The following is a 24,110-nucleotide window of genomic DNA, read 5'->3' as shown; positions in this document are numbered from 1 at the left end:
TAGTGATGAAGAAGTTGGCGCTGTTTAAAAGTTCTCCAGGAGCAGGAATGTGACCCAGTGTGACCCCTACCAGGTCCCATATCAGAGTGTCTGGGTTGAATATCCAACTTTAGCGCCTGACTCCACTTCCCCTGCTAATGCAGACTCAGAAAGGCAGCAGGAGCTAGGTTCCTGTCACCCACATGGGAGACCTTGAGTTCCCAGAATCTAAGTTTGATGCTGAATCTGGAGAGTGAACCAGCAAGTGGGAGCCTTTCTTTCTGTCTCTCATTCTTTCAATAAATTAAAATAGGGAAAGAAAACAAAAGAGCTATCTAGACTACGACACTTTGCTACCATAGCCCAAACTGATTGACTGAGACACTGACTGGCACATCCCGTCCTTTCAGTCCTCTTCCTTAATTCCTCCAACATCATCCGGCCTCTGCTTCCCAACTATGATAACTTCACTACGTTCTCCTCCACCATCCCACCCTGCTTAGATCCCATGTCCAACACTTCTCTCCAATTCAGCAACTCAAGTCCTATCCTTTCATCTATGTTTAGAAACACCCCTGTTGGGTAGCCTATAGTTTCAGGTGCTGGAAGCTGGGTCTCCAATTTGTGAGGGTAGGAAGTGGTGGGATCTTTGAGGTCTGGTTTGGAGGCCCTTAGGTCATTGGGGATGCTGCCCGCGGAAGGGATTGTGAGACCACAGTTCTCTGACTTCCTGTTTGCAGTGGGAGTCCCCCCTTCAACATGAGCTCCCACCAAGACCATCTGCAATGAGTGACACAGCTTGGTAGCAGCAGAGGGGTGGGGGGAAGGAGAGAAGGTGAGAGCACGCCCAAGCCCCAAGCCTACATCATGCTATCTGGACATTCAATATCCAAAACTGTTAGCTCAATGAATATCCTTTCTTAACAAAAGTAGCCAGCCTTGTGTATTTTATTACAGAAGGAAAAACAGACTAGCACAAATCCTCTATATCATATTCCTTCTCCCTGCTCAGAGTCCTCATCCCAACCTCTGAACGCTGCTAGAGAAGTCAATCACTCTCAGCCCAGGGTTCCCTTCTTGGACTGGCCCTCCATGCCCCACAACAGTCCCATCCTGCTTCCCTACACATCTGTTGTCACAACAAGTCATGATGACTTAAAGGTGCATCTCACTACAAACAAACCTGAAATTATATGTAGACATCCTACTATTCAAGACAGACAATGACTTCACAAAAGGATTTCCTGCAGAAAGCCTTTAAACAGCACTCTGCTTATGTCTAAAATGGGTCTTGGTTTATATTTATATGTTCATTAGAACAAACCACTTATGCAGCGTGTGGTCTGCCCTCCCCGTAGTCACCCTGCTCCTGGGTCAAGGCGAGGGAAGCTCCACTCTCCGGTACATTCTGCTTCTCAAGCCACCTCTGTTCGCCAATGCAGCTGTGCACTGCTCCTGCTCATATCACAACCACTAAAACCTCCTACAAAAAACCTAAATGGAAAAAAAATGTGGATGTTTCTCTCCTCAATGTGCCTACCAAGTCACAAAAATAAACAAGATTCGTCAAAGGGAGAAAATAGTTTTCTACAAAACACCCCCACCAAGTGGGTATGCATGGTGGCAGCACCCGCTGGGTAATTTCCCCCAAAGTGGCTCCTCTAAATGCATATTAGTGCTGCTGACATCAGCAACATTTCTGTGATTTGCTGCAAATGCAGCTATCAGAGGCTGGGAGTGGGCGAGCTTAGAGGAAGAGAGAAATCTAAAAGGGAAAATAATACGCCCATTATTCCGCATAAGGCTAGGGAGACAGCGCTGTAGAAAATGTACAAACCCATTCATCTGAACATTGAGTCATGTTCTGAAATATTCATAGCTCTGATTAATGAAGTCTTCAAGGAATCCACAGACTTACTAAGAAGAATTGCAGAAGCAGATTCCCTTCCACAAATCAGTGAACCGATGAATTCCCAGCGACACCTAGGTTTAAGGGAGTGAAAATGCGGCCTGAAGGATATATGCTCAAATCTGCCTGGAACATGTGAGGGCTGAACCAGCCACATGGGGAATAATCCACATCAGAGATGCTGGTTAGACCAAAACTTAGCCATTCCCATGATATTCTTTGTTGGGTTGTTGTTTTTTTTTTTTTTGAATTTTTGAATTATATGGTACAATTTTGTATAGACTGGGATTTCCCACCCCTGACAGATTTTTCCCCATTTTGCTACAATGGTATATAGTCCTTTGTAAGGAATCATAATTCCATCAGTCTTTTATATAAGTGTACCCCGTCATTGCATGTACAGACAATGTCAGACAGTACAGCATTCCATCGTCTACACATTTCCAACAGTTTCATTGGGAATCCACCTTCCGTCTGGAAGCAGGGATACCCAGAATATTCTTTGTTCCTATTAATTCCCCCAGGAAGGCTTGACTTCCTGTAGATGCTTCTTGAAGGCATCGGAATCTCCCTTAGTCCCAATCCCAGTGCGAAGCTGTAGCAAGACCTCCCCAGTTACTGGTCACAAAAGGAATCCAGCAGATGTCCGCCTGTTGTGCTTTGTCCAGATCTCCCAACTGAGCGAAGAGTAAAGGAATCCGGTGCGAGGGACAAGCGGAAGGACCGCCACCTCCACGGCCTAGTCATTCAGAAAAAGCCCAGTGTTTAAGGTCTGGGAAGGCATTCCAGATCCCAACAAGCCAGCAGATCTTCTCATGAAGGAATCTGCCAAGCTGCTGAGCTGGGCTGGGCCTGAGGCTGTGTCCCAACCAGCGGCCCAGACGCAAGGGTGCACCGAAGTTGGCTTCAGGATCAGTTTCAAGAGTTCAATTCTTCTTCCCCACTCGGACCCAAAGCTGCTCCCCAGGCAAAATCTCTATGGGATGAGTTAATCACAGTGAAGCAGTCCCTGCGGACATATTTGCCTTCAAAGAACTCCTCAATTATAAAAACTATGGGACAGTATGCAAAAACCTAAGAAAAATCAGCAAACATTGGCATGTGTGTTCAATAGAGTCCAATAATTTAGTGCAGAGCGAAAGTACTGCGTTGTGTTTGCCATGTAAATGACTGTTGACTTTTTTTTTTTAGATTCTTTTTTTACTGGAAAGGCAGATTTACAGCAAGAAAGAGATAACAAAGAGAAAGATCTTCTGTCCACTGGTTCAATTCCCAGGTGGCCTCAATGGCCAGAACTGAGCCCATCTGAAACCAGGAGCCTGGAGCTTCTTCTAGGTCTTCCACACATGGGTATAGGGTCCCAAACACTTGGACCATACTGCACTCTCAGCCATAAGCAGAGAGCTGAATGGGAAGTGGAACAGCCGGGACACAAAGCAGTGCCCATGTGGGATCCCGCCAGATGCAAGGTGAGGATTTAGCCACTAGGCTATTGCACCAGGTCTGACTCTCAATTATTGATGCAGGATCCTTGTTAACAGCAAATGGCAGGGGGAAAAAAAAACACAAAAGAAGAAAACCACTTCATCAACTTTAAAATGTTATCTTTAAGTTCCCCAGTTTTGGCCAAGGAACAGAATCCTCATAGAAAATCTTCGCTTATATTTAATTCATCATACAATTTGGACTCAGCCCATCCTTAATTGCTTTGAAATTGCCTCTGGAAAGATCATTTGAGAAACTCCTCGATGGCTATGTCTCCTCCATTTCACAGAAAGAAGTTAAAGGGAAGGCATAGAAATGGGTAGAACTAATTAATGTTGTAACAGACTCTGCCTGGCTGTGTGGACATTTGTGAACCTTTCCAAGAATTCCCTGGGACCTGTGCTGTGGTAGTAGGTTAAACTTCCAACTGCAGTGCTGGTATCCCATATGGACACCAGTTCCAGTCCTGGCTGCTCCACTTCCCATCCAACTCCCTGCTTGTGGCATGGGGAAATCAGCAGAGGATGGCCCAATTCCTTGGGCCCCTGCACTCATGTGGAAGAAGGGCCTTAAGGGATGTCACTGTGGAGTGCTGTGATTAATCATATAAATTCAGGATCAGACAGACCTGAGTCATGTCATTAGCCACATACGCTTCAGAAACATATTTCGGCACCCTAGACCTCAGTGTTTTTATCCTTAAAATGGAAATAACACCCTTCCCACAGTGCCATGGTGGGATTTCAGCAAGATAATTCATTTAAAGCACCAAGCACAATATCCGCCCTATACATCCAATGAACATCAACTAATATGATCAATACTGAGCATACTACCATCCCCTACCTATTCTGGCATAAGTGTGGTAGTGTATTCACTTGGTGTGTACATGGCTTGTTATGTGGCTGCATGTTACCTGTTATGTGGATTGGCTAAATCATGAGGAACCTCAGATAGCCAACCAGGACCAAGCAGATTCTACTGCAAGTGTTTTACTTCAGCATTTAAAAACTGGATTTTCTCTTTCCTGAAGCATGTCAATTTGGAAGAAAGAAAACCTTCAGGAAGGAACCTTGCCTAAGAACAGAACAAGGCAAAGAAGATAAAATCAAGGACTGAAATACCCAGTCTCGGGTGGATTATCTGAGCCCTAAACTGAGCTGGGCCAGATCTCGGACTTGGGAGACTCAGCAGTTCCCTAGTGGACAAAGCCAGACTCTGTCAGTCGCTACAGGTACACTGGCTGATGCCTACGAAACTCAGGTCTCCAACGAATGTCCCTAGAGAGCCACATGGGCAAAGGCTCAGAAGAGACCACAAGGTCTACAGAATACAATTCCAGCAGCCATCCATGACTGCCACAAGCAGGGAGCTGGAAGGGAAGTGGAACAGCTGGGATTAAAACTGGTGCCTACAGAATCAAAATCAAAACAGAATCCACCGAGAACATCTTCACAAATGTTTGTCGCTTAGTTAAGATTACTCATCAGCTTCCAACTGTGCACTCAAAAAGTGCATCCCAAAGCCTTGGGATCCTGCACCCACATGGGAGACTTGGAACGGGTTTCTGGCTCCTGGCTTCGGACTGGTTCAGCTCTGGCCATTGTGGCCACTTGGGGAGTGAACCAGTGGATGGAATATCTTTCTCTGTATCTTATTCTCTCTGTATATCTGCCTTTCCATTAAAAATAAATAAATTCTAAAAAAAGAAATGTGGCTCTTATTTCCTATTTCTCACAGTCTTGCACAGAGTTTGACGACTACTAGGTAAATATTTGTTGAATAAACAAGTACATGAATAAGTGAATTTACTAGCAGCCACATCATAATGTTCTATTATTTAGAAAGCAAGTTTGGTGGTAATTATTAGATAAGTGATTGTGACACAAGTTGGAATGACACATCCCACATGGAGCACTCGAGGCATACATCCTGGATCCATTCCCAATCCCAGCTTTCTGCTGGAAGGGACAAAAGGTGATGGATTGGTACTTGGGTCCCTGTCTCCCACCAGGGAAACCTTGATTGGATTTATGATTCCTGATTTGGGAAATGAACCATCAGATGGAAATGTTATCTACCTCTGTACCTATGTACGTACCTAATCATCCACCTATCTACCTATGATCTACCTTTCTTTCTGTCTTTATCTCTACCTCTCAAATAAATAATAACATATGCTATAATAGGAAAATCATGCTAAATATTTAACATTCATCATTTCACCAAATCTTTCATTTAAAAAAAATATATTTCATTCCAGTTTATCACCACTGGAAATCTAAATTTGGAAATCTAAATTCAGTAATAGATTTTTAAAAGTTTAGTGTCTACTTAATAGCCAGTTTCAAAGGAGATGCTATTTTTCAACCTGCAGTATTAGGACCATAAAATGCAAGGTGCTTATTTCAGAAACATCTGGCAGCTTCCTCAGGGCATACTTCAGGTTCCCATTAACTTACAAGATAATGTTGGCATCTTTTATAGCTGAGAATACAGATGTGTTTAAAGGGATCTTCTCCTTGCTTTTGTGCGACTCAGAGGACTGCACACTTCCAGCCATTCCTGAACTCAATCCCTACATGGTGATGCAGATGAAGGCCAGTGGATCACTTTCCTTTCAGCTTCCATTAGAAGAATTCAACCTCCACTTCCTACCCATATCAACTCTCAACAGTTGCTTGCCTCTATTCACTGCAATTAAAATTGGTGCATTTTATCCCAGGTACCACAGAAATGGGAATTTTATAAAATAGATAAAATTTTAAAAGAGGCTAGGAACATGGAGAGATTCCTTGGCCACCCGGTCCGTTAACTAGTGGGAGTATCAATTCCCAGACTTGGCTCTAACGAAACCTTTGTTCCATGCTCCCGTGAGTGCACACTCAGTCTTTCCTATGTAAAGACAGAGTGGCATTTACAGCTCCTGTCCTCTTCAAGTGAAAAATAGGGATTGAAATGGAGAAATTTGGAATGCATGTCTCTAATATAATGAACTGATAAGAAAATAATGGACAAAAATGAGTCAGTCGAAAGACTTTTTCCAGGATACTATGAGCCAATTGCCCAAGATCCATTACCCTTGTGCAGGTCAAAAGTGAGAACATTCATTTTCAGCACACCCTCCATGGCATTTGAGCACAATGGACCATGCAGAAATTATATAGCGTTTTATCTTTGAGTATACTTAAGACAAAATAAAAGGAATTAATTACAGCCTAGACTGCTTCTGATCTTTCACAGCAAAGAATGATCCATAGGATGCCTCCCTCTCCTTGTCCGACATGGACTGCAAATGCAATCATCTTTTCCCCTTCATTCAACATCATTCCTTATTCCCTGAGTGGCATTTGGATTAGTCATCTTTCTGTTACTGCAACAAAATACCTAGAAAAATTATCTGGGAAGAAGAGATGTGTATTTTTGGCTCACAGATTTGGAGGTCCACATTAGCTCAGCCAACTGGCAAGGCCAGAGGATAGAAACAACCACATGGCTAACAAAGAAGCAGAGAGAGCTGCAACACCAGACTCTAGCTTGTATCGCTACTCTCTTGCAAGAACTACCTTCCAGCAGCACGCACAATCGACCTAAGAACCTCCCATTAGGCCCATCTACTGAACACCATAATAATTAGGTTGCATTTCAACCCTGTTTGTGCCACCACTTTATGACTCTGGAATTAAACCATCTCTATGAGTTCCAAGATCCACATCCTATTCAAGCCATAGCAATAGTCCTCTCCTCTCATAATGTAAGGAGAATGATTGACTCCTGTGTATTGGTGGTCAGCTAGTCACCAATCCTCTGCACTGACTTTCCTGGTTCCATGGCTGGCTTTCCTTCCACAAGCTCTAAACCCCATTCCCTTGGTCTTAGGGTCCTTCTCCCACTCTGCCTCCTCTGGCAAATGCTTGCTGAAGTGAGGCATCCACAGCCAGTCCTTGTTCCAGGGTGGGAACTTGCTGACTGCCCAGCTGACTTAGCTACCTTCACACTGGTATGCCAGTCTCCCTGGCTTTGCCCCAAATCCATGAAAGACAAAAACTGAGCTCTAATTCATATGTTCATCTCTTCCAGCATAGGCACCTATACATAGTGAACAACTACTACGTGTAAGTTGAATCCCATTTATTCAATGTTATAATGGCACAGAGTTTATAAGGTGCCATGACTACTCCCGAACGTGTAGTGCATGAACCACTAGTGGAATCAAGATAACTTAAGGTCCCACACAGATTTAGCCCTTTTTAATGGCTGTGTATTCATCTGAATGTACAGCAGGGAAAGTAAAACCAGCACAGAATAGCGAATAACTCATAGATATTATCACACAAGACTAGGCTATACTGATTCAAGGTTTAAAATGGGGGATTTGGGTAAATGTAAAGAAAAATACTAAGTATTGACAGGTACTGTCTCTTAGGACAAAGCAAAATTTAGTTCAGACTGTTTTAATGAAATTAAAGAAAAACATTAACTAGTGGTACAGATGATATTTAAATATGGCTCCCTGGGGAGGTGGTAGCCTAGCAGCTAAGATGCCCATTAAGATGTCTGCATTTCACATCACAATACTTGGGTTGCATCACAGGCTCCAGCTTCCTGCTAGTGCAGACCTTGGGAGACAACAGTGATGGCTTAAGTTACTGTGTACAGATCCCTGATTCTGGCATCAGACCAGCCCCAGGCTTCTCAGGCATTTGAGCAGTGAACCAAAAGATAAAACCCATACACTCTCTCTCCGCCCTTCTCCCTCCCCCATATCCATGCCTGTTTCACACTTCTTCTCGCAAATGTTTAAAAAAAAAAAACTTTTTCAAATAAATTAATAAATACGGTTCTACAAAAATTAGATTGTGAAGGAAACGTAGCAAAGGTTAAAGTGTAAGAAACCCTGCTCAGACTAGGAGTTCCAGTCCAAATCTTGTTTTGCTCCCAAATCTCCTGCAAAGTTCACACCCCACAAGCATTCCTTCATGTCACATCAGGCTTCAGGAACCCCAGCCAGCTCCCACAACCAGCGTGACTCATTTCTTCTACTAACATGAACGGTTCTCATTTGCTCAACTATCTTTTCCCACCCCCCAGCTGACTCAGCCCTTTTTGTCCCTTGAGCACTGTCTTGCCTCTGCTTTAACTACTGTCCCGCCCCCTTCTTCTCCACCAACCAACCTGCCTTCCAGCCCCTGACTCATGAAAGTTCAAAATCACCCACTTCTCCCACTCCTTATTCTAATCCATCCTGAACCTCACTTTCTTCATCAATGAGGCTGATGTTTTTCACTTGTGACTTTGCATGTATTTACATGTATGCTTCACCAATCGGATAATGAAGCCAACAAGGACAAGGCTATGTCCTTGAAGTTGTGTGAGGTCTCACTCAGCCCAGAAGAGTGCTGACATGCCACAAGCATTACACTTGTGTCTCATGACAGCACAAACCCAAAGCCAGCGTGTCCAGAAAATGTCTAACATTGGAAGCCCTACTAGTGTCAGCCCCTGAGCTTGGTTTAGGATGCACCCACCCACTATATCATCCTAGGGGAGCCTTATTGTACCCATCACAATATGAGTTTTAATAATTTCCTTGCACAGTGAACCTGTATTCACTGTAAGAATGCATCTTCGGGGTCTTTCAATAAGAAAATGACCAAATCTAGATTCATCCTTAATGTTCGTACAGAACGCAACCATGCTTTCAAATGAACTGAATGGAATTTCAAGTTCACAAGGTTTGGGACTAAAAATGATCTGTATTATTCTTTAAATAAATAATTCCCTATCCCAGTCCCCATCATACATCCCTGTCTCAATCCATCATGGGTTTTCAGCCTACATGAAAGCAAACACTGACCACTGATTATAACCAAAGACTTGTTGCATTCTTTTTGATCTAAGATGGATTCTCAACCCTGCAATTTACTAACTATAGGACCTTGAGGAAATACATTTATTCATAAAGAAAACATTAATTGGGGCCCGGCGCGGTGGCGCAAGTGGTTAAGTCCTCGCCTTGCACGCCCGGGATCCCATATGGGCGCCGGTTCTAGTCCCGGCAGCCCCGCTTCCCTTCCAGCTCCCTGCTTGTGGCCTGGGAAAGCAGTCGAGGACGGCCCAAAAAGCTTTGGGAACCTGCACCCGCGTGGGAGACCCGGAAGAGGCTCCTGGCTTCGGATCGGCATAGTATCGGCCCGTTGCGCTCACTTGGGGAGTGAATCATCGGATGGAAGATCTTCCTCTCTGTCTCTCCTCTCTGTATATCCGCCTTTCCAATGAAAAAATAATAAAAATAAATCTTTAAAAAAAAAAAAAAAAAAAAAAAAGAAAACATTAATTGAAAAGTACTACGTGCCAGGCAGTGTGATCAAACCTCCTTAAATGTCGGTGTTCTGCTCTGTAAAAGGGGATTAATAGCATTCCCTGACAACACAGATACTGCCAAGATTAAATAAGACAAGATGTGTGAAGCGCCTGGCACTCTTCCATATTCATCGTAACAATAACTGTTAGTGTCTTTCATCATCACCATTATCATCTTCTTCTGTCTTTGTAGAGCATTTAGCACCACTAATTAAGTTCTCCTTGTTAAAGCTCTCTCCTCCCTTAACTTCACAGAGATAGTCATTTTGCTGGCTTTATTAATTTTTTTTTAGTTTTGGTTTACAAAATTAACAAACAGAATTTTTCAGGGAGTTATAGGCACAATGCAGAGAATCGTAGCCATGTGTTATTACAGAGGGTGCCCAGCAGGAGTGGGTGGTTAGCAAAAGCTTTTCTGAGGACATGACATTTGGGCTATGATTTCAGAGAAGAGGAGAAGCCACTTTGGAAGTTTGGGTAAAAGAGAATTCCAAGAGAAAAAGGTCCTTCGGGACAGGGACATTTTGATAAGGAGCAGTTTGGTTTATTCAAGGAACAAAAAGAAGGCCTGGGGGAAGATGGCTCAAGACAAAGTTTAGAAAGGAAGACTGCAGGCCAGCAATAGAAACTCCTAAGTCACACTGGCCTGTGGAATTAAAACTGAAAGCATGACACAATCCTCATTTCTTTCATTCTGATCACGTTGGCCGCTCCATGGAGGATCTGATCACGGGAGCAGGAGGAGCCCGATAGAAAGGCGGTGTCAGCCATCCAAGTGGAAACAACACAGGATGGAAGACACAAGAGAAGCTGAGGTTTGAGAACACGACACGCTGCCTCGCCCACAGCAGCCCTGCTCATCTGGCCCCACTACCCAAACCACTTCCCTTCTGGGCATCACCAAACCCCACCCTCCTCCTTTTGCTGTGTAGTGGAAAACTATCCTGACCATGCTTTTTCCACTTAGAACTGGTGCTAGCTAAAAAAATATCCAATATGGCTCATTATAATAAAAAAATTACCATGAGAAACGTTCTAGCTCCTAATGAGTCAACTGATACCACGAGACTTCTGGGATTTCCAAAACAGGGAAAACAGGGACTTAAGCCCCATCCCAAACTCCACCACCTTTATATATGTATATTAGAAAGGCAGATCAGATTTATGGAAAGAGAGATCTACCATCTGTTGGTTCTCTACCCAAATGGCTGCAACAGCCAGAGCTGAGTTGATCTAAAGCCAGGAGCCAGGAGCTTCCTCTGGGTCTCCCACACAGGTTCAGGTCCCAAGGCTCTGGGCTGTCCTCCACTACTTTCACAGGCTGTAAACAGGGAGCTGGATGGCAAGTGGAGAAGCAAGACTAGAAGTAGAGCCCCATGGAGTCTTGATGCTTGTAAGGTAGGGATTAAGCCATTGAGTCATCACACGGCTGTCCATCACCTTTGCATTATCAGTTAAACCACACCATAGGTACCAGCCCCAAACCTTGTTGACTGCAGCTCATTTTCTCCTGAGTTTGCTTGTGCTCCTTCCTGTTTGTACACTTCCACTTTAAACAAATCTTGTTTCTTCACTCATCTTCACTTACCTGTGTTCTTTGACTTCCTATGGAGATTAGAATCTGGACTAACCCTATCCAGGGTCGAGCCCACAACAGAGCCAGCACAGAGGCAGCAGACATAGGCAGAGACAGATTCTGGGTCTGTGTTAGAGGTTTTAGTGGGCAGGACCTGCTGGTCAACGTGGTGTTAAGTGGCAGAGGGCAGGAAAGTGGTGACTCACACTGCAGGCCTAGGTTTTAGCTGATACAACTAAGTAGAATAGAGGTGCTAACTTTTGAGAAGAGGAAGTGCTGGGAGGCACAGGTTCAAGTTGAAAGTCGGCTATTCTACTAGGAGGAAGCCATGAGACCCTTGAGTGAAACCATCAGGCAGACAGTTGGATATGAAAGTCTGGCGAGTCACACTCCAAAGTGATGGTTCAAGTCCTCAGGACCCTGCATCTAGGTGAAAGACCTGGAGGAAACTCCTGGCTCTGAGCTTTGGATCAGCTCATCTCTGAATGTTTCAACCATTGTGGAGTGAACCAGTGTACAGAATATCTTTCTTTCTGTCTCTCCTGTATTCAAGTATCTCACAGAAAATTCTTGAAATTCTTCAGTGATGACTCTACATGCCATTATCATGGAGGACACTCAAAGTTTCCTCTCCTGATACACAGCATAAGGTATAGAGTCCTAATTAACCAGGATCCTTAACAAAATTTAATTACAAATAGCAGCTTGGAGGGCTTCTTTGAACTCATTCATTTTCTAACAGAACATCACAGCCTTCAGCAGGATCACTGCTCACTCCACAGTAAATTATCCAACAGAGCAACATGATGTCAGAATGGCCTCATTTTCATCCTTATTACACTATTGTTTGAACCTCTTTACTTGTCAAATATGTGTCTGAAACAGATTTCTAAAACACAGAAGAGCTGACCTGAGTGTCTGTCAAAAATGCTGAGTTCTGGCTGTGTGGTTAAGCTCTGCAAGTACAAAACCATGTCTGCACCTTCGGGGTCTAGAAACATGCCTGGTGCAAACAGGATACTTGGACGCAGACACCTGGCCTGGCAATTAAGATGCCAGTCAGCACACCAGCATCCCGGTCCCAGTTCCAGCTTCCTGCGAATGCATACCTGACAGGCAGCAGTCAGAGCTCAAGTGGTTGGATCCCTGGCACCCAGATGAAAGACCTGGATTGAGTCCCCAGCTCCCCACTTTGACCCACCCCACTGGATGAAACCCATGAGCCCCCGCCATCGGATGAAACATCAGATAACATCTCATTGCAAGAACAGGGAGACTGAACAGACCATCCAGCTAAACTACCCAAATCCTGAGTATAAAAGAATTCTTTCCTCCTCACCCACCTTCCCTCTTCTCCTCCTAAATGAATAAATAAATAAAAGGTACTCAGAAAAATATGACTGAATATATGAATGCCCCAGGACATGGCTCTTCATTAATTCTGTTTCCCAAAAGAAGGATAAGGGAATAAAGGCCCCAGCACCTGTTCACTGTCATAGACGCCCAGTTTAATCATGGAGTTTAGTAGATGTGCTTCATCTTCTCTTTGCTGGCTGGGCAAGGACAAATTGCTTGACCAACACAGATTCTTTTTGTCCTCCAAGAAACTTCAGTGGGCTGGGATATCCCAAAAGTCCCTCACAGTTCCCAAAGTAAGTTCAACGTGACCAGAGTGGCTCAAGATGTTCATACAAATGGAAGTTTGCTTCCAGGGCTCTTCCCAGCTTTTCCTGGCACCTTCTTCCTTCCAGTGTCTCTGTCTGCTCCCTACAAGGTACATCCCCAATGCCTACAGTTCTCACTTCTGACTTCTCCCTTTCTTACTCTATCCCAACTCATCAAGACTTTCCTGCCATGGCTTCCCTTGCTTCCTGACCTAGCTCACTCACAGAACTAATTCACTTGGCTGTGGATCCACTGGAACTGGAAAATACATTATCCTGAAAAAATTGCATTTGCATCATAACGAGATGGATGGTGGAAGTGATGTTTCCATCAGCTTCAGGTCTTTTCACCTTTCTGTGTCTAACACCTAGCTCTGTCTTGGCAAGCACTCACTCAACAGCAAGATGGATAGATAAGGAGATAGATGAACAGCCAACGGACAGAGTAAATGGGAGACTGTAGGAAAGAAGGAAGTAGGTCAGTGTGCAGAAGGACTTTACAGGGTCCCTCAAACCCCACCCTCTGCCATTGTCTGCTCTGCCTAGCTTTAGAATTGAGACTGAATACAAAGATTGTGCCCTGACCAGTAGGCATTCCTGCTCCTATGGAAACTGTATCCTCACTCCGCCAGAGAAAGAGATCAGCATATCATAGCCTCTCATTAATTCAGGCTTTGGGGAGGCCTTCTGAATCGAAGCCACAAGGGCATGAATAGCAGGCGGTCTCATTATAGTAAAAGGAGAAATACCCTAATGCCACAATACCTCCAGACACTCCAGAAACAAAGTGACAGCAGGGACTGAGAAGATGCTGGCAAAATTTTTTAGACTCATTATTCTGCACTGATAATTATATGCTTCCAGAAGTTTAATGTACAACAGAATATGAGCATGCCTTAGTTTTTGGTTAATTGATTTATTCACTCCAGATATGTTAATTACCATAGAATCAAGGACTGTGCAACAAAGCCAAGGAAAAGATTATGTTAATTAACATAAATTGAAAACGAAACAGGCATTGCTTTAAAATTAGGGACTGCCCTAAACCAAAGATGTCAAGAAAAGCTTTTTTCTGCCTCAATGTTTCATAATAATTTCTGTGACTCTTCCAAAAAAAAAAAAAGAAAAATCTCAGGTGAGTCCAGTAGCAGCACACATAGGTTTCCTCCCTAAACTTTTTTTACAATTGATCATCGAATTATGAGTGATTTAAATAGCCTTCAGAATAGACATTTGATTCTGTCATCCTTCCACTTTAGGCCATTCAAGTCCTTCCCACTATTCTTAGGGAGAAAACCAAAACTCCTGAATATGACCTACTCTACCTTGCATTCACACCATACCTCACTTGCCAGCCAGCACCAAGGACCAGAGCTCATTTTGTTGTGCCTCATCAGCCTTCTCCATTCTTTGAGAATACATCCAAAAAGCTCAGGAACAAAATCAGACTAGAAGCACCATGAGCCATCCATGTGACACAGAGCTGCAATGAAATCTAGAGAACACACATGCCATACAACACATTTTTTCACAATAAAAATGGAAAAACTAGGAGCAGGCATTGTTGAAGAGGTTAAGGTGCTGACTGAGACATGCATCCCATGTTGAAGTGTCTGGCTTGGAGTGCTGATTCTGCCCCTGCTTCCAACTTTCTGCTAGTGAGCACCTGAGAGGCAAAGGGTGATGGTTCAAGCAGTTCTCTCCCCGTCACACACATAGCAAACTGTAGTTGAGTTCTAAGGTCCTAATGTCAGCCTGGTCCTACCTTGGTCATCATAGGCTTTGGGGGAGGGAACCAGTTGATGGAAGATCTTACTTTTTCTCTCTGTATCTTTCTGCTTCTCAAATAAAATGTATTTTATAAATCCATAATTTCATGATTCCTACATTATATGAATTTTTTAGTAAATGGGGAATCTGAGGAAATGTGTATATGGCTTCAACTGGAGTTATATGGAATCTATTGTGAATCTGAGAATTGAAAATGGGGTCTTAGGAAGTGCAGTATTAATTGGTAATTAAAATAATCAAACTACCCTGAATCTCTGTGGGGGATAAAAGAAAGGAAGGGAAAACTCCCGGGTGGAGGAATAGAAGGGAACAACAGAACTAGAGGTGGGTGCAATGGCACGTTGGAATCCTGAGATGAGCTAGGCTTTGGTTACTATGGTTACAGATGCTATGAGAGCCGGCCTGGGCCACGAAGGGGGCCCCAGGCAATCTCATTCAACTGATTTGCACCCTATCTTAGATCCAGTTTTGTCATTTTGTGCAACAAATATCTAGCTCCCGATGATCCTCAAGTTAACACTGCCACCAAAAGAAACAGCTCTTAACCCAAAACACACAAACCCCAAATTTTCTTCAGAAGACAAAATCACCTCAGAACTAAAGCCATAAGTGTACTGTTGGGAAACACAGGAATCTCCAAGGCAGCAAAGGCTTCCTGCTTCCTGGAATGTACTGGAAAAGCAACAAGACCATTCAGAACAGATTTACTTGAAACAGGATGGGACATGCTCGCAGTGTTTCTTCACAAGACCTTTTCGCTGTGTCCTGACACCTCCTGCACACTTTTCCTGCTACCAGGGCGAGACTCTGCCTTTCATTTCAGTCCCACCAGGCAGACTGGTGGCCTGGCATCGCTGCAGACACCAGGCACCCCATTACCAGGGGCTTCCACTGCTCAGCACTGGTGTGTTCATCTTGCCTTGAGAATTCTGGGTTTTCAATCAGTGAATCCATGAGAGACAGGAGACTGACCAAGGGAACCTATCAGAGAAGATGGACCCTGAGTCTTCACACACAACCTCTGGTTTCATAGTGATAAAAAAAAAATGGGATATATCGTGTGATTGTGATTTGTGCTAATATTTTGGAGATATACACAGAGCTCAGCACCCATACATGATACCCTGGATAGATGCTTTTAGTTTTTGAAAAGAAAAATTTTAATTCTGGACAGTTAGACATACCAGAATCTTTATAAGACCATACACCTTATATATATCATCAACACACTCACTGCCTTTCTAGAATGTTTTGAGCAATGACTGAAAGAAGGGGGAAAATAGTTAAGTGAATCACTTTGTTGTTAAGTGGAAAATGGCTTCATCCAAGGGAAATGTTCAATGGAAACCTAGTTGGCTATAGGTGATGAGGCTTCTTTCTGTCTCCCTCCTAATTCCCCATGGACTCACTGTACCTATATAAAACCCAGTTGGCATAGATCTCATGTGTGGTTGTTTCTCAACTTGGAACAAGACTGCACTGCATGAAAATGAATCTTACTGAAGCTATGATTGAAATAAAGACAAAGCACAGGTGTTTTGGAAATAAGATGAAGCAGCAAGGTCAACTTACCCCATTTCATCTCTCTCTCTGTCTCTCCCCACACACCCCCCCCACTTTTTCAACAGAGAAAGATACAATTCTCATTTCCTGAATCACTCCCCAAATGCCTGAAACAGAGAGAGCTTGGCCAAACCAAGGCTAATACTAAACCATGGGATCCAGGAACTCAATATAGGTCTCCCAAGTAGGTAAAAGGAACGTAGCTACTTGCATCATCTTGGGATGCGTATTAGAAGAAAGCTGGAAAGTAGAATGGAGCCAAGACTCAAAACCAAGTATTCCAATATGGGATGTAGGCATCCCAACTTCTGGCTTAAGTACTGCACCAAATGCTCATCCTTGTGACATGCAATTGGCAAAAGGATGATGGAGCCCCTTCGCCCCAGACACTGCTGGGGAAGAATGCTGAAATAAATCTTGGCTCAGACAATCTCTGGAACATCATTACTCCATATTGGCTAGGATAATGGCTATGATTTTAGCACATTAATCTCATTTGAAGTGCTGATCTCCTAAAAATTGGATATTAAATCAAAAAAAAAAGATTATTTCCTCCCCAGAAAGTCTGAGCCATGCAAATATGTGTGTAGAAATACATTAACGAAGAGAGCACTAAGCAACCTTGTAAGGTATCTACAGCTCACTGCCACAAGAGACCAGAATCTCCCGAGAGCTAGGACAGCAGAAATGAGAATCAAGGAGCTTTGGCTGAGCTCGTGGGAGAACAGGTGCTAACCTGCGCAGGTAACACAACCTGCCGGAAACAGCTGTGGGCTGAGAGCTCCCCGACCAGCGGAGAGAGCATGCCCTCTACAGCTCTCAGACAAACCCAGCAATACACTTTCGGGAGGTGTAGAGGTGGAGGAGGAAAGTATGCCAGGGACCCAAACCCTGTAAAGAAGGGAAGCTTGAAGGAAACCACATCAAAAGGCATGGCCTGGCCCTGGCTCTGCTGGATAACCGCACTGGGCCTCCGTAAGTCATTTATCCGTTCAACATCTTAATGAACACAACAGTGAAGGTAAGGTTCTAAAGTCTACAAAAACAGGGTTATTTAAAGAACAAGTAAACTCATTTGTAAAGAAACATTTTGTAAACCTAAAAGACCCCATACCTATTATGGTTCAGGCCCCTGCAGAATTTTGCATTATAGCCTATGCACTAAAACTGCAGCTTTCAAACTCCAGTTCCACAGCTTTGCTTCTTTCTTAAACGCATTAAAGTGCCTAAAAATACCTGTGCTCCAATAGCTAATGCGAGTCAAATTATTAATTGGACACTGACCATGTCTTTGTCAGAATGGATCGACTCCCTCCCCCACCTTCACCTTCCTCTCATGCAGCCTTTTCACTCTTGGTGAAAGTGGAGTAAATGAAAACAAAACAAACATAAACCCAGAGTTCCCTTGGAGCTTGAAACACCTGGGAGCCTGAAGGAGATCTCATTATTTGAGGATGTTCTTCCTTCCTCCTTATTTATACGTTCCCATCTTTAGCTTAAAGTAGTTCTGAAACTCCCACATTACATAAAGCATTCGGGATGCTCTCCAACCCCACGATGCAGCCATTATTGTGTGTCATGGGCCAGGCACTTCCCAGGACACTAGGGGTGTAACAATAAGCAAGACAGAGGAACTGCTTGCTTGTAGAGCTCATGTGCCAGGGAAGGTGGATGGCATTAAGCAGGACCCATGAGTAAGTAATTGTTTTCAGATCATGACCGTTGGATAGGTGCCACAGTAAAAAGAGATAGGCCTGGTGAATGATAGAAGGGGTCTTTAGATGAGACAGGGAAGCCCTTACGCACAAAGGGACACTTGAGCTGAAATTCACACGAGTGGAAATGAGCCAGCTATGTGAACATGCTTTATAAGCAAAGGGAGATGATTGTGCAAAGTCCCTGAGGCAGGAACAAGTGACATCTGTTGGAGGAGCAAAAAGAAACCAGGACAGATTATCAAGGGAGACCCTTCAAGAGACAAAGGCAAAGAGGCAGAGGGAGGCAATGGCAATGTCTGCTCCCCACATGGGAGGAAAGTAAAGCCCAGAGAGGCAGCACAAAGTCACACAGCTCATTATTGCTTCAGCTAGTTGCAGAACCTAACTCTTCTGCCCTAACTCCAGAAATCTTGCCACCATATTGACCTCCTTACTGCAGGTCAGGAATACTGTTTGCCAATCTTACTGATGTTTAATGAACTCTCTCAACATAAATAAGCAATAAACAAGCATCAATTTTATTTTACTCGAAATGCAGAACAACAGAGAGATATCTTCCACCCACTGGTCCAATCTTTCAGATACCCAAAATTGCTAGGGTTGAACCAAGATGAAGCCAGAAGCCAAGAACTAGAACTTCCTCTGGGTCCCCTCATGGGTGGCAGGGACCCAAGTGTTTGAGCCATCAGCTGCTGCCCATGTGTACACCAGGAGGAAACTGGATCAGACTTTCTCACAAGCACTCCAATACAGGATATGGGCATCCCAAGCAGCAGCTTAACATGCTGCACCACAAAGCCTAATTTTGTACAGAAAGTCATCAACAAGTGCTGCTGGAGACAGTCAATGCACAAATGGGGCAGGCTTAACATATAGCTTGTATGCCACTTGGCATGCCTGTATCCTTGGGTTTCTGTCCCATCTCTGCTTCCAATCCCAGCTTTATGCTAATGTGCCTCTTGGAAAGCAAGAGATAGTAACCCAAGTGCTTGCACCCCCTGACACCCATTTGAATTCTAGGCTCTGGCTTTGATCTCACCCAGTCCAGGTTTTGCAAGCCAGCAGACAAAAGATTTCCCTCTCCCTCTCCCTGCCCTCTCTTCCCTGGCTCCTTCTCTCTCTACCTCTTCCTCTGCCTCCCCTCTCTTCCCTCCCTCTCCATGTTTCCCTCTCCATATATAGAAAAATAACTAATTTTTAAATGCATAAAAATTGCGCTATGAAAGGCAAGGGTTTGTATCAGTCCACCTTTTGTGTAGGTTCTTTCACAGGTAGCACATTTCTTTGTTGAAGGTTCAGTTTCATGAACAAAAAAGAAAGCCACCGCTTACCAGAGACTCACCCTTTTATATTTAGGTCTTATTTCTGCACCTACACCTCTTGACAGTGCTTTGCTTAATTCACCCAAGTGCAATCAAAACCAATCTGTTCTCAAACCACCTTCATTTTGCGCTATTAAATTGTCAGGTGATGGGCCATAAGCAAAACATTGCAATTACAACTTCCCTTCACAACTCAAGAGCATCCCTACCTGAAGGTTCAAGTCTGTTTCCAGGAAAATATTACAGGCCATGGAATGGGAACAATGGGAACCTCCCCTCTTTTGCTTTTCCACCAGAATGTTGGTCTCCTCCTCATCTTTGCCCTGCCAGTCACACTTACTCCATGTAAACGTAAACTTGTACAAAACAGACCCAATGTCCAGCTAGTGCCTATTGTAAATGGGTTACCAGACAGAAATGAAGACACTGGATAGATGGGTTAGTGGAGAAAGCAATGAATAGGAAAAGGCTGACTCAGAACCTCACTCTTCCCTATTTCACCTCTTCATGCTTCTACATTCTCCTCACTATTCTTCCAACAAACTTCTTTAGCCCCTGAGTTTTGGAGGTCCTTCACCAGGCAAGAGCCGCAAGTTCTGATAACCTCAAAAGCATAGACTGGAAGTGGATTTTTGTTGGGTTGTTTTTTTTTTAAAAGAGTCACTTTTTTATTGGAAAGTCAGATTTACACAGAGAAGGTGGGACAGAAAGATCTGGTTTACTCCCCAAGTGGCCGCAACAGCCGGAGCCGAACCAGTCCAAAGCCAGAAGCCAGGAGCTTCCTCTGGGGCACCTATTCAGGTGCAGTGTCCCAAGGCCTTGGGCAGTCCTCAGCTGCTTTTACAGGCCACAGGTAGGATGATTAATGGAAGGTGGAGCAGCCAGGACACAAACTGGCACCCCTATGAGAACCCAGCACACACAAAGCGAGGACTTTATCCACTAGGCTACTATGCCAGGCCTAGACTTGAAGTATGTTTAAGATCTCAGATCCCAGGCTATTTCTATCACTTACTAAGCTGTGCAACACTGGACAATTTAATTATCCTATCTCTTCCTCAATTTTCTCATTTGTAAAATTAGCTTCCTGTGTAGTATGTGATGGTTAAAACTAATATAAATATAGGATTAGTGCCTCACATATAATTCTATACAAATGTGAAATTTGCTACCTCCACCTCCCCCACTCCCCTCTTGCCACCAACTCCTGGCTAGAAAAAAAAAAAACTATTCTGGGGTCAGCACCATAGCATAATAAGTCAATCCTCCACCTATGGTGCCAGTATCCCATACAGGTGCTAGTTTGCCTCCCAGTTGTTGCAATTCTAACCCAGCTCTCTGCTTGTGGCTTGGAAAAGAAGAGAAAGATAGCCCTTGTGCCCCTGCACCTGCATTGGAGACTTAAAAGAAGCTCCAGGCTCCAGGCTGCAGACTGGCACAGCTCTCCATTATAATCATTTGGAAAGCAAACCAGCAGATGGGAGATATCTCTCTGTGTGTGTTTCTCCTTCTGTATCTGTAAATCTTACAAATAAAAACAAAATAAATTTTAAAGAAAAGGAAAAGATTATTGTCACTCCCACCTTCAAAAACAACCATACATGAAGTCAGAAGGTGGAAGGTAACTGAGTGTCAATCATTGTCATGATGTCAATCAAGTGTCACATGGCACACTAACACACACCATTGGATCACAGTTATGAAAGTAATTGTATGAAGGAATGCACACAAGACAGCTGCTATGCAATGATTGCTCATTCAATAGTGTTTTGTTTGTTGAGGTCTTTTCATGTGTAGCACCTTTGGTAATTGTGTATGCTACCTGCCTACTTGTCTTCACTATTGATCAAACTGGAAATGCACAAAAAGCACACCTGTGCTTATCACTGGGACATGAATATATACAGAACAAAGATCATACAAAAATGTTTTTTAAATCAAAGGCCAGCTTCACAAAGTCAGTGGCTCAGCTCTCACCCTCTCCCAGAATTCCCTGAAGATCCTAATCCCACCCTTTAGACAATTACCGCCCTGACACATCCTTGCATGGGACATCTCCCATTCAATGAGTCCGTCCTAAACTCATGAGGTTTGTCAGGACTGATCCCACCCTGGTTGCCAACCCAGTTATTCCAATGCTTCTGCCTCCACATTCTATTCACACAAAACCTTTTGGTTCCATGTCTCCAATAGCTTCCTACTCATCCACTTCTCCAACCCCACAGCCACACCTGGGTCCATGTGCCATTGTATCTGGTGTTCCACATGAGCCACAGGGCACATGTTTTGAAATTTGGTTTGGATCACATCTTTCAGATTGAAAGTCTCCAGTGGCTTCAGATAGACACTGCACTGCTCCTCCCACACTTCAATTCTACCCTACCTCCGGCAGCACAGGACACTGGGGTCTGATCCCAGGGATCCCCCATCACATCTCAAAACACAAACTCCAGCCTTTCAGTTCCTAAACTAAATGTACTCCTGCCTCAGGACCGCCGCACCTGCTGTTTCCTCTACTACAACAGTCACCTTTCCATTAGGCAACTGACTTCTACTCCTTGTCTCCATACAGTGTAACTCTCCTTAAGGAAATGTCCCCTAATGACCCACCTAACATGCTCTTGATCAAGCTCTTTCACCAGACTTTTTCTTAAAACACTTCATGGAACACAGATAAACTTGCAATTACTCACTTCTCCATTCCACGATTAATTTAGATCCATCCCCCTCACTATAAACTACAAAAATACAGAGCTTCTTTTTTCTCTCCCGTGGTGACTTTCTCCAGTGCCTACTATAGTGCTTGCTTGGTATGCAGTAGGTATTGGATAAACATATTTTGAAGGGATCCCAAAAATAGCCAAAGTACCCTTCCATATGTTCAGAGATTCGGAGACAAAGTAGAAGTTTGGTGTGGTGCTGAAGGTGTGTTTAAAAAAAAAAAAAAAAAAGACCTTGATGTTTGCAGAAGCTAATACTTCACTCTTTACCAGCCAGTCAATTCATACATTTATTCAACCAACACAAGGGTTTCCTCTTTCCAATCTGGAGGAAAAGAAGCCGTGTGGCCAAAGAGGACATTAAGCACATATACACTATACAAATGTCAACCCCAATACACACAAGTGGTGGGGCGGGTGGGGGGGGGGCAATGGCTGGCCTTCTTTTCACCCCTGGACACAGGGTGTCAACTTCTGCCTCCTCATTGATCGCTCCAAAGATGCCTTAACATCTGTGTAATTACAAACATAGTGAAGGAAGTGTGGCACACAGAGATCTATCTCCCGTTGGCCCGGAGAGGGCAGGGCAGGGTCCAACTTCCCCAAAAATCTATAAACCCCAACCTGGGCCAGCCCCGCCCTTCCAGACAACCCCCACCCGCTCCCTCTTCCATTCCCACCTAAGCCAAACTCAAGCCTGGTTTAGTAATAGAACTGAGCCCAGAAGACTCCCAGAGGCCCTAAGGGCACCAGTCCTCGGCAGTGTGCCCTATGAGAAGGGCCACCCCAGGGACGGTGGCTACAGATGCGAGCCCCACTCGCTGCCTGGAAACCCTTCCCACTGAGGACAGTTCTGGGCACGCGGCGCAGCTCCAGGTCCAAGGGGAGACACCCTATCCACCTCCGAGAGACAAAGATCACTAGAAACAAAGGACACGCACACACACACACACACACACACACACACAAATGCCCACACTTGGTGCCATTTCAAGCCAAACAGCTGGCTTGGTGTATTTCTAAATAGATCGTGAAACAATCCAGGAGGGACAATGATTATGTGACAATGACAGGCACGATCTGGGTTCGGAACCCACGCTGCCTCCGCCCTCCTCCCACCCGGCGCTGCAGTTCCTGGGCACATTTCCCAGTCTCAGGACACTGGCTGCCAGGAGCAAGAGCGCTGCCACTCCTGCAAGCGTGCACACGCAGAGAGGCAGGGCGAGGAGGACAGCCAAAAGTAAGAAATACCAACCTTTAGGGTCCCAGTTCACCTGTTTTCTTGGCGTCTCGATTGGAAATTTCATTGCTCCGTTGCCCAGAAGGGGAATAAAGGAAAAGAATCAACAATAAAGCCCTCGGGCTTTCCACGCCTCAGTACAGCAGTCCAGCAAAACAATTTCTAAGGATTGGGGGCCGGGGAAGGGCCTTGGATCGGCTCGTGGAGGCACCCCAGAGAAAGACGGGTGGAGAAAATAGTGGCTTAGGAAAGAACTGGAGACCGCTTGGGTGACTGCACGGGTGGAAGGGGTAGCTGATCGCAACCCAGAAGGAAAAGCAAAAAGTGATACCAGCGAGGGGAGAATGAAAAGGATGGAGAGAAAAAGGCTCGGGAAAGCTTTCCCAAAGCGCTGCGGGCAGGCTGGGAGGCGAGCAGCCGTAAGCCCCGGCGAGCGAAAAGCCCACTGCAGTGTCACTCCGGCCCCCCGAAGGCGTGTGCGCCCACACACCCGCACACCCTCTCCCGCGCGCACACACACACACTCGCCCGGGCGCGCGCTTGGGCGGGCACGTCAGCCTCACTCGACCGCGCCGAACGCACACGCCCCACCCCGCCCGCCGCTGCTCGCCCCCGGGCGACGCCCCCCACTCCCCACCCCCCGAAAGCCATTGGACGCAGAGGTGGCGCGGCTCCCGGGGAGCGCGCGGAGACAACGACCCTCCCTGCTGTGCGCCGCAGACGCCGCGCCACGGAGGGAGAGAGCGCGGGGCGCGGCGGACGCAGGTGCCCAGCCCCGGC

At 44.9% G+C, this 24,110-nt stretch overlaps 1 protein-coding gene across 1 annotated transcript in view; it reads right to left on the bottom strand.

Annotated features, from left to right (window-relative positions):
* Positions 1-23,846, bottom strand: part of KCNK10 (potassium two pore domain channel subfamily K member 10) — a 96,402-nt gene extending 72,556 nt beyond the window's left edge. The window contains exon 1 of the mRNA XM_040975201.1: positions 23,346-23,846. Coding sequence (XP_040831135.1) covers positions 23,346-23,397 — 52 coding nt within the window. The 5' untranslated portion in view covers positions 23,398-23,846. The remainder of the gene's footprint in view (positions 1-23,345) is intronic.
* Between the last annotated feature and the right edge of the window lie 264 nt (positions 23,847-24,110).

The sequence above is a fragment of the Ochotona curzoniae genome, unplaced genomic scaffold (genome assembly GCF_017591425.1).
Source record: "Ochotona curzoniae isolate NIBS_2020 unplaced genomic scaffold, NIBS_Ocur_1.0 contig_2688, whole genome shotgun sequence".
Classification (NCBI taxonomy): domain Eukaryota; kingdom Metazoa; phylum Chordata; class Mammalia; order Lagomorpha; family Ochotonidae; genus Ochotona; species Ochotona curzoniae.
The sequence above is the reverse complement of the archived record's forward strand: the minus strand, read 5'-3'. Positions and strand labels throughout refer to the sequence as shown.